The following is an 11,313-nucleotide window of genomic DNA, read 5'->3' as shown; positions in this document are numbered from 1 at the left end:
TTATAGAGCGACTGTTGAATGCAACTGGCGCAATCTGGCAGCCACTCCCAGTGCGCAGTCCCCTACCCCACGGGTTGCAGCTCCCCCCTGCTGGATGGAAGGGGCAAGGGGGGGTCTCCTCTCCCACAGTTGGAAGCGGCTCCGAGGCCTCCTTCCTCCCCTCTGCCTCAGCACCCTGCCTGCCTCACAACACCTGGAGGGCTTGGCCCTGGAGAGGGAGCGGAGGGCGTCCAGGACATGGCCAAAAGGGTTGTGGGGGGGGCAGAGTGTAGCCCCCTGAGCCAAAACAGCTGCGGCTCCATTCTCAGACTGAAGCACGAAGGTTTCACTCAGGTCCTCCCTTCTGGAGGGAAAATAGCGGCTGCCGATTGGCTAGGCCGTCTGGCAGTCAAAGGCCTGGCTGTCAGTCAGAGCCTTTGCTGCACTGCAAATAGTTGCCAGGTGAAGAGCTGCTGTATTGGAGCCGCTTGACCCTCCCTAACAAGCCGGCTTCTCAACCTCCTCTGAGTGCAAGCCTCCGGGGCTCTCTGTCTGTCCCCAACACGGCGCCCTCCAGTGGCCAGGGGTGGCTGAGGGGGGGCGGGACCGGTGAGTGATGTCGAGTTGGCCACACGAACCCAGTCACATGACCACACATCCCCACCCACCCAGTCTGTCATTAGGGCAGAGCACCCATTGTTTAAAAAATTTAAACCCGCCACTGGCCTCTTTCCTCCTTCCTTCCTTCCTTCCTTCCTTCCTTCCTTTCTTTCTTCCTTTCTTTCCTTCCTTCCTTCCTTTTCTTTTTATCTGTAGTTGATTCTATATTCCGTAGCTCTGTATTAGCCCATGTGCTCTAGCAAATGGCACTAGGAGAAGATTTTTTGGTGGCAACATCAGAAAATTCACTTCCTGGAGACAGGGGCCTCATGGCCTCATCGGTAGCTTCCCCTTTGAAAGCATCTGTCCTCTCTGGCTTTGCACTAAAAGGACTGAAAAGGAAAAAACTCTTTTCTGCTCTCAGAGAGTTCAGTTGTGTCTTCCTTTTCCGTTTGCTTATTTTACGATCCCTGTTCTGGCTTCTGATTACGAGCCCTTGGAAAGACCCCCATCCCCACCCCGTGCAGAAAGGACAAAGAAGGATATTGGGTGCCAGGGCCGTGCCCACCCTTGGGGAGGGAGCCAAGTGTCCCTTGGGAAGCCCTCTCAAGCCTACCACTGTCGGGAGAAGCCTCCATGCAAGGGAGACCAGTCTCGGCCCCTGCAGGATTCAGCCCCATCCTCCACCAGGGCAGTGCATTATTGAATTATTCTTGTATTAATAATCGCTCCATACAAGACGGGGGGGGGGGGATGAACCGGGGGGGAGGGCAGTCTTTGCATTCCAGGCAAACTGCTACCCTTTGCGGGTGCACAAGGACCTTCTCTAGGGGGATCTGATGGGTCAGTCCGGGGCTCCAGAGAGAGAGAGACAGACAGACAGACAGACAGACAGACAGACAGACAGACAGACAGACAGACAGACAGACAGACAGACAGACAGACAGACAGACAGAGATCTCTGCCCACTGGGGGAAAGGGAATAATTTGAATACCTGTGCAGCCCATTTGAATCCAGGCCTTGGCGCTTTGCATAGGCCCTTGTGCTTCCGGTTGTGAAGCTGTTCCCCCTGACCGGCCGGTTCCAGGGCTGGGAGGAAACGCAAGGGCTTCTCCAACTGCGCTGGGAGGAAACGCAAGGGCTTCTCCAACTGCCCTCAGCATAATCCATCGGGTGGCTGGAAACTCCGTTTAAGGCCTGAAGGTCAAGTTTTGCATGGACACGAAGCTGCTGCCCGTGCTTTGGGGAAGGGATTTTTATTTTTGAATAGAGATGGTGTGAAGGTCTCACTTTTATTCCCCTTCTTTCTTCGTTCTAGACTGGTGAAGAATCTGGATTTTGTTGTTTATAAGTTTGAAAACTATGGGAAAGAATTTATCAAAAAGCAGAAGTTGAGCCCAGACGCCTACATCCAAGTAGCCCTCCAGCTGGCCTTCTACCGGTACGTGAAGGAAACACGCCGACCGCACGGGGGTCAGTCCGGCCAAATTCCCTGCCGCCTCTTTCCCTCCGCCGGCCGCTTCCTCCAGGGCCTCCCTAAGGCCAACGGTCTGGGCAAAGCTGCCCGCTAGCCAGGAGTGAGCAGCTGGGAGGGGCACGGAGCGGAGAGCCTGGAACCACAGAGCCGTCTGGACCCCAGGGAGAACATGGACCTTAGAATGGGGGTCCGTAGGGGGGGCTCAGAGGAGGTGGTTGCGTTTATTGACAAAGAAGATGAGGAAACAATGAGTGACAAAGAAGCATAGGACTCAGTGGAGCGCCACTGTCCATTTTGGGGTCAAAAGTCCAGGCTGGAAATGGGCTGTTTCCAGGGAGTCCGGCTAGGCCCAAAGCAGGACATGGGGGGAGGGGTCATGTGGCATGCACGGACGGGTGTGTGTGTACATGTGCAGGGGGCGTGGTCTTTGGGGGCCATTGAATGATGGGTGTGCGCACAATATAACATGCACACGTGCTTTTGGCACCCAAGGGGAAAACCCTTCGCAATCGCTGAACCAGGTAGTTTGTCTGGAGGTCACAAGACATTTCCTTAGATGTTGGGTTCTTAATTTTTTTCATCTCTGATGAGAATTTGTTTTTAATTAATTGTAAGTTCACGTGCCACCCGGAGTCACTTGTGGAGATGAACAGACACCCAAATCCAAATCAATTAAACTACATTCTGTAGAATAAGTCTTTACGCTCCTCCAAGGTTTCGGCCCCCTTTGAATCACAAAATAATCTGGAACAACCACAATCCCAGGTGGCCATTAGAGTCTTCCCATAGCTGAAAATGAAGCCCTAAACCCAGGGCCCGGGTCGCTTGAGAGGGGGGCACAGAAGCCTAACAAACAGACAGATGGACAGACAGGCAGACAGACGCAAAACGCAACAGTGATATATATACACACCCTCCTGGACCAGGGTGGTGCCGTTGTTTAGAGCTTCTCTACTAAGGGGGATGATCCGATCCGGGTTCTGTTGTTGTTGCTCCTCTCCAGGCTGAACGGGAGGCTGGTCCCCACCTACGAAAGTGCTTCTCTTCGTCGCTATGAATGCGGGAGAGTCGACAACATCCGCTCGGCCACTCCTGAAGTGTTGACGTTTGCAAAAGGAATGGTAGACAAGAAAGCAGCTCTCCAGGTCTCGGACTCTTTGGCTTAAGTGTCGGCTCCATCCCGTTTCTATTCTCGTCTCTCCTCTGGTCAAGTAGCCAAGAAAGCGAAGGAGTCGAACCTTCTACTGTTAGCGACAATCAGTCCTCTTGCTCTATAAACGGTTTGGGGGTGGATAGGTTGGGGCAAGATGGCTCTCCTGTTATGACCTGTGGACTTCAACTCCCAGAATTCCTGAGCTAGCATGATTGGCTCAGGAATTCTGGGAGTTGAAGTCACAGAAGAGCCAACTTTGCCTACCCCTGGGTTGGGGGCTGCTTTCCTTCTTTGCTTGTCCCAGAAATGACAAAGGTATAGGCAGGGAGAGCACGAAAGAGAAGGAATAGCAGTTACAATGAATAGTGGCGAGCAATCCTTGGTAGATGTCCAGTGGGGGTGAGTTAAAAATAATCCTATGCTAAGCTATAGCCATTTAGTAAGCTCCATGACGCTGCAACGACTCACCTTATGGGCTAAACGTGAAGCACTTGCAGAATCGGTAGAATTGGACACTGGTTACTCTTGGCTCTCAGTCGGTGCTTCAAATGAGCCAATGAGGAAAGAGCTCTTCCAAGCGCCCGTGTCTCTCTCTCTCTCTCTGTCGCTGGGTCCTCACAGGCCTGCAAGTCCCACATGGGGTGAGCTGCTCTTTGGCCAATTCTTCAGCCCCTGAAGCAGAGAATGACCCCTTTGTTAGTATCAAAACTGTGTTCGTTGTGCAGCCTTTGGTGAGATTGAAGCTGTGATCTTCATGCTGAGAGTTGTAACCCACCCGACTTGGGGAGCACCGTGTCGGGGAAGGCAGCCACAGGCAGCCACAGAACAGCCAGGCTCTGGACTCCTGCAACTTTGTGCATGTCCTTTCTCCATGCCTCCACGACACAAGGAGAAATCGACATCTACTGTGCATGGAAATTGACATGGAACTCCTGGGCGTCCCAGTATTTTGACAGAACCAAATACCAGGGCAAATCACAGGAGGCAGAGGAGAAGGGGGAAAGGGGGGGGAAATTACTTCCATATCTCTCTCTCTCCCCCTCTCTCTTCCCTCTCTTTTTCTCTCCCTCTCTCTTTCTCTCTCTCTCTCTCTCTTTCTCTCTCTCTCTCTTTTTCTCTCTCTCTCTCTTTTCTCTCTCTCTCTCTCTCTTTCTCTCTCTCTCTCTTTCTCTCTCTCTCTCTCTTTCTCTCTTTCTCTCTTTCTCTCTTTCTCTCTCTCTCTCTCTCTTTCTCTCTCTCTCTCTTGCAGTACAATAAAGCCTCAACTTTCTACTCATCCATAACAATATAAACCAGCCATTTCTACAAATGAGAGATCTAATAGGTAAAACCCAAAATCAGAGTTCGGGGTTTTTCCACCTCAAGTCGAGAAGTGGTTTCCAGGTAGAAACCTAAATATTCCTTTCTTTGAACCAAATTGTCAATTTTAGCCACCTCTGTCAGCTCATCAGCTTCTGTACAACTAACTCAACACTCTGGGCTTTTTCTCTATTATTCTTTTGAAGACTGAACCTTAACTCTGCATTTTCAAACTGATTTTGGTTCGATGTTTTAACCAAAGTATTGCAACGTTTGAAATAAAAGGGCAAATGTTGTTCAATTTGCCTTCTAGTCTAGGGTCAGTTGTACTCCCAGGGCAGTGTTTCTAATGTAGCTGCACTAAAGGAATTAAGCGCTGAATTAAAAGTAGTGGGATTGCCCAGGTGGATATATATATATATATATATATACATTAGGAAAATCTCTGTGTTCTGTTTTCTCTACAGAATTCTGAAAAAATGCAGCTGTTTAAGGATGCATAACCGCTCAGACCAATTACACTGTTTTGGTAAGCATCTACTATATGAAAAAAAAATAGTTAATTGCTTTAAAAAAGTTATCCTAGTGATGGTGATGTCTATGAAATAACATTTCCAGAAATCAGAGGCTGAAATAGAATATTTTTGTTTATTTTCAACTTTATGTCTGGTATAAAATTTGTTGTGCTCTAATATTTCAAGAAAGCTACGTATATAGGATGATGTGCAAACCCTTGCTTACTACTCAACTCTGCAGCCACTAGAGGGTAGCAAAGATACATTTCAGTGCTGCCATCTAGTGGTCATTGAGACTTGTGCATCCAAGATCAGGAAGCCTTATTTAAAATCTTAATATGGTCGTCAGGTTTAAAAAGATTCAAATTTCCACTTCCAAAATTTCTGTGTCTCGAAGTCATTTTGAGACCAAGACGCCACCTGCTCTTCATGGGCTAATTATCTTTGCTCCCTCCCCCCACTGCACTCTTTCCAGACTCTCGAACGTTTTTATATCGTGATGACCAAAACTAGATACAACATTTACTTATTCATTTATTATTCATTATTATTCATCTATCTATCTATCTTTGGCTTCCATGCCGCCCAACCCCTTGGGACTCATATTCCAAACGTGGTCTTGCCAAGGCCTAGTAACACTTTGTGCGATCTTGATTCTGTCCTTCTCACAAGGGTTGTGTTGTTCTGTAATGGAGAGGCTGCACTTTCCTGTGCCCGAGACCATCATCCCATGACAGTTAGCAGCGTCTCTGGCAAGTATATTCTGCACTTCAACAGGTTTCCCGAATGTACGCGGCACCAGTGGGATCTGGAGCCCCGTCCATCAAGGCCCTTCCAAAGTTTCCTTCACAATCTTTGTTCCAGAAGCAATTCTTCCAGATGTAGCCTAGATAGTTTAATTATTCTTTGCTTAGCAAATGATTGTGATAAATTAAACTTTGTACCCTTAGCAAAAATAATTAAACTCCCCCCCCCACACACACACACACTTGTGAATAATGTGTTGGCATCTCCTTTATTGTGTTAGGACACAACTGTCTCTTTCTCTTCAGATGGGACATCAATCTACTTTGGAAGCTCGCCAGTGTTTATAGCCTTATCAATCACACTAGATAGGAAAATATTTTTCATTGATCCTCCAGCCCATTTCTTGCCATGGGGGGGGGGAACCATGGCGACCCCCTTCTCGCACTCTCGCTCTGACGTCGGAAAGGCCAACATTGCCCCCTTACTTTCCTCAAGAGGCAGGCAGAGGCCTTTCCTCGTTGGTTTAAGCAAAGCTTTCAGGAACGAAGGTTCAGTTGCAGCAGTGAGAACGTCTTTCTTTCTTTCTTTCTTTCTTTCTTTCTTTCTTTGTTTAAATTCTGGAGGAAAATTTTAAATCTTTTAAATACCACATTATCTCCACATATCTTTCATTGTCATCTTCCCTTTTGCAGACTGGGAAAAATTGTCTTAAGTCAATATACAATTCACAAGGCACTGCAAAGTTTATAGACACACTATTGTAAACATTAATGAAAGTAGTTTAATGTTTATCATTCTATAAATTTAGGAAGCACATTTTACTTTTGTGATAAAAATTATCAAAATCCTAGGAGGGAGAGACAACAAGATTAATCATACAAATTTGCATAAAGCATTAAGATAAAGGCTAAAATAAGAACGGTATCAAATCTAGGATACAGCGCAGGTGAACCAATCAGGTGTTTGACTGGCTCTTTCGGACTCATTAGGCAGAGCAGACCAGGAAATCAAATCTCCAGGATGATTGGCATTCTGTTTTGTTGACATTGTTTCTCATAACAAAATTTTGCAATTCTGATTGTGCCTGAACCATTTCTGAACGTTATTTCATTGTTTGGGACTTTTTTTAAAAAAGCTTCACCCTCTTTTGCCAAATCCACCATCCTGTTCCTCTCTGCCAAGGTCACTTCCTCCCCTCTTGACTTTATCCTGTTCGTCTGTCTTGGTGAAGCCTTGTGCGACACACAGCAGAGTTATTGCAGAGGTGTAGCTGTGTGATCCAGCCAGGAAAAGACACAGTATTATTAACAAAGTATTATTTACATATATACAACACAAAGTAGCAAAAGATAACAAACCACACACAGCTACGAATATCTCAAAGTAAACTCCCCCATAGGGAAAGGTACTGGCGCCCTCTTGTGGCCAAACCAGTCAAAGCTCTTAAAGACATATTACAACTTTACAGTTATAAGCTACCATTGGCAGTTTAATACATGGCAACCCCAAACAGGTGAGTACCATGCACTAACATATCCCACTCGATTCAGCAGTGTCTATGCCCTTCTTGACTTTCCATTTCTAAAGAAGTGGGGCGGACCCTCAAGGGGGGCACTGCCACAGGGTCCGCTGGGTGAACACAAAGAGGCACAAAGAGATTTGGGGGCTAAAACGTGGGAAGAATGGGTGGCACAAAGTGGACATTCAATGAAAAGGAGGGCTGGGCTGACACCATAGCAGCCTTTCAGTCCACCGGTGGAACGACTTGCCTCCAGAAGTTGTGGGGGCTCCATCCATGGGAGCTTTCAAGAAGGACTCGGGCAGCCCTTTGCATCTGAAAGGGTAGAGGGTCTCCTGTCTGAGCTGACTAGAAGACCCCTCTTCCCACTCTCTCTTGTTCCGTTTCCCTAAAATGGAAAGGATTCTGTGTTGAATTCCAGAGTAGAGACGGCTGGGCTGGCACCCCGTGGCAATGATGGATTGTGTCTCCTTTCTCCTCTTTGGGGCCCAGGCCATTACAGGCATGGCGATCGACAACCACTTACTGGGGCTGCGAGAGATGGCCCGAGAGAACCTGGAAGGACTGCCAGACATCTTTACTGATGAAACGTATTTGGCAAGCAATCGATTTGTTCTCTCCACCAGCCAGGTGAGTGAAATTTTCCTGGCATTAATCAGGGGAAGGAACCTCCATTATTCTCACCGTGACAGTCCTTATGAATCAGTGACAACTTGAGATGAAGCCGGTAAAGACTTTCTGATGCTCAACAACTCTTTAAAATGTTAGGACTTTCCACTTCTGGACAGGGCAAATGAATAGCCGATGGCAACAGACACGGGTAAGGGTCAAATTAAACCAAGGATAAACTCTAGTTTAAGTGAATCAAGGTTCTCTTCCCCAAAAGATGGATCAAAGCTGATTGAGAGAAGTTCAAGCAAAATAGAACCAGAAATATAAAATATTATTCTGCCAAAGGTTCTTAATACTTAAGCAATATGCCAAGCAGGCAGAACAGTGGGAGGAGCTGAAAAAAAGAACCAAACTGAACAGAATTTATAATATATTTCACCAAAAGTGAATTAAAATGAATTGATTCAATATCCTTAATATGAAGGTCAGTGTGGACCAAGGGGCTAGAAACAGGGTGAGTTCGGATCCTGCCTTAGCCACGGAAGCCGGGCGGGTGACTTTGGGCAGCCCCCAGGCGGTGAGGAGTTCTAGTTTGGCCTTAGGGCTGAAATCCAGCCCAGGTCCATTGGTGGAGTGGAGGAAAGAGGAGGAGGAGGAGGAGGAGGAGGAGGCTGTGTCATGTCTGTTTGCCACTTTGAGTTGTTTGTAAAAAAGAATAGAGGCTGCGGGATACAAGTAATTTAATAAAAAATATAATAACTCAATGATGCATTGAAGAATCTTTTTCTCTCAATTTTTTTAAAAAAAATATTTATGGTAGGGAGGGGCTCCAAGCAGCCCACCCCACCCCCAGAGCCCAGGCGAGGCTCCAGGTCAGGGGCTCCTTTAGGGAAACTGACCCCAAGAGGGACGGCTGGTGTCTTTCGGCCTCCGCTCACCCGGCTGGCTCCGGACGTTGGGCCGTGCTCCCTGCGCGTGTTTGCAGAGACCTGTGGAGTGTGCAGACCCGAACTCTCCTCTCCCCCTTCGCTCCTCCAGCCGAGACCGTTTCCTCTGTGGGGTCCTTGAGCTGCTCACCCTCCGAGTGCAATCACACATCCCCCTGCACACACACACACACACACACACACACACAAACAGCCTCCACCCACCAAACCATGTCCACAGCCGTTGAGTTCCGCATGAGATACAGAAGAAGGTCGGGGGGGGGGGGAATTGCCCCTCAAACACTGGCCAGCTTCTAATGCAGAGGCCAGGGCCGGAGCCCCATCGGCCGTTCAATCTCATCAGGCTGTCTGGGGATTTTTTTTTCTCTTCCAGCTGTGAGTGTGTGTCATCGCGCCATCCTGACATAAATTCTCCAAGAAACCATCCGTGGATTTTTTATTTTTAAAGGACGGGGGGGGGGGAGAGACTGGAATGGCTTGATGGCCTTTGGCTGGCATGCAGCAAATTTATCTGCTCCTTCCATAACTCTGTTAGCGGGACTAATGGCCTGCCCTGTGCCATTAAGCGCTAAAGGCCACTTTCGAAAGCCTGCACACAACAAAGGCGGGCGGAGCAGCACGAGGGTTTCTCCACCTGCAGCGTTTGGCTTTGAAAGGCAGCTCTGCATTCCGCCACAATGAGGAAACGCAAAACAGGGCCGTAACAAGCCTCCGCCTCCTCCTGCACGATGGACTCACTGCCTCTGGGGCCTCTTTGAGGCGGCCTCCATCTCTGAGACGTGAACGAGCCCAACTCCCCAAGGGACTCTCACTGCATTGAAGACCACGAGGGGAAAGACCACGGGGGGGGGGGCTGCCTTTCCTATTAGCAGAGAACTGACAAGCCAAGGACTAAGACGAATGGGTCCCCTCCCCCCGAACGGCTCCAAAATCAGATTACCTTTGGATTAAATTGGCAAGGCTGCCGACTGCAGAAGGTACATAATAAAATGATCCAATTAGAAGGACAAGCATGGGCAGCTCAGTTGTCCACCCACCCAATCCTCATCATCATTCAAAGTGGATTAGGATATCCAGGAGACGGCACTCTCGTAGCGCTTGCTTCCCAAACCGAAAACATGTCCTGAGAAGTTCCTGAAATCATCCCCAGATGTGGCAGTCAAACGGTGGAGTGGAACCACGTAGAACAGTAGAATGACAGAGTTGGAAGGGAGGCCTTCTTGGAGGTCTTCTACTCCAACCCCTGCTCGAGCCCCAATACCGAATAATAATCAATTTCACAACCCAAGCACCACGTCTCTGGACTCTGCCTTGGAACTCAAATGATATTTAAGAGTATGTTCAATGAATTGAAGAGGATGGTCTTGAGCGGGTTTGGCCTTCTCCTTCTACCTTCACTGTCCAGACCGCCATCCCAAAACCAGTTCACGGTTGATGGCTCCACCGTGGTGGGCGGGAGGCCTTAAGTCGGCCACCGTAGCTTAACCCTCTTTTGTTGTTCTTAAAATTAGGTCCCCACCACAATGGAGCTCTTCTGCTGTTACGGGCCGGTGATCCCCGAAGGCTACGGCGCTTGCTACAATCCGCAGCCCCAGCACCTCCTCTTCTGCGTCTCCAGCTTCAAAAGCTGCCCAGAGACCTCTTCCGCCCAATTGGTCACAGCCATCGGAGAAAGCCTAATGGACCTGAAAGAGCTCTGCGGCGGATCCGACTCGACCTCGACAGGCTAAGCTGGACGGATGTCCCCCAGTTGCCAAACCCTCATTCCCTGCACGTGTCGTGGTCTTTGCCTTCCTCCTCCTCCTCCTCCTCCTCCTCCTCCTCTCCGCAAAATGCTCTTAATGTAGAGTGATGTCTCTGTGGGAACGCCAGCTATTTATTGGAGGCAGGAGAATTTTATTTTTCTTTAAGCGAATGTTCCTATCACTATTTATCACAAGAGGAGCTTAAATTATCGAGAAAGCTGACATCTCAGTGCTGCACAGAGCAAATGGGTGAATAACGTTTGACGCAAAGAATGAAGTTACATGCAATTCATCTCCATGTGAAATAAGCCGTTCGTGCCATAGTATTTTAGAAATAGCTGCGGTGGATGTTCAATATATCCCATGCGTGAGGGTTCCAACTCTCTGTAATTAATTAATTTATGAAATATATAAACCGCTTCAGTCTATGCAGGATACAAAGAGCCACAGTTATGAAGCCAATGCAAAAGCCATTTTAAAAAAAATACAGCAGGACCTAAGAAATTATATTGTGCTAATAATATCAATTAGAAATATTCCCAATTCCAAGAGCCAGGCTCTTTCAGAACGGCCTGTGAGGCGGCCTAAGGGGATTCTGTGGGGCAGGTGGGCGGATTGTATGTGTCCAGGAGAATGGCAGGACCGGAGCCTAACAGATGTGGGAGGCCTCCTTTGCACGCAGTCTGTACCTGCAGTCCAATACCGCCACCAAGCACTAG

General features: G+C 48.3%; 1 protein-coding gene across 1 annotated transcript in view; it reads left to right on the top strand.

The window, feature by feature from the left end:
• Positions 1–10,670, top strand: part of CHAT (choline O-acetyltransferase) — an 18,268-nt gene extending 7,598 nt beyond the window's left edge. The window contains 6 exon segments of the mRNA XM_070753897.1: positions 1,899–2,021; positions 3,061–3,202; positions 4,977–5,004; positions 5,007–5,038; positions 7,783–7,920; positions 10,361–10,670. Coding sequence (XP_070609998.1) covers positions 1,899–2,021; positions 3,061–3,202; positions 4,977–5,004; positions 5,007–5,038; positions 7,783–7,920; positions 10,361–10,579 — 682 coding nt within the window. The 3' untranslated portion in view covers positions 10,580–10,670.
• Positions 10,671–11,313: the final 643 nt, after the last annotated feature.

This window comes from Erythrolamprus reginae, chromosome 5 (genome assembly GCF_031021105.1).
Source record: "Erythrolamprus reginae isolate rEryReg1 chromosome 5, rEryReg1.hap1, whole genome shotgun sequence".
NCBI classification, from domain to species: domain Eukaryota; kingdom Metazoa; phylum Chordata; class Lepidosauria; order Squamata; family Dipsadidae; genus Erythrolamprus; species Erythrolamprus reginae.
This window is presented reverse-complemented; position numbering and strand designations above follow the sequence as displayed.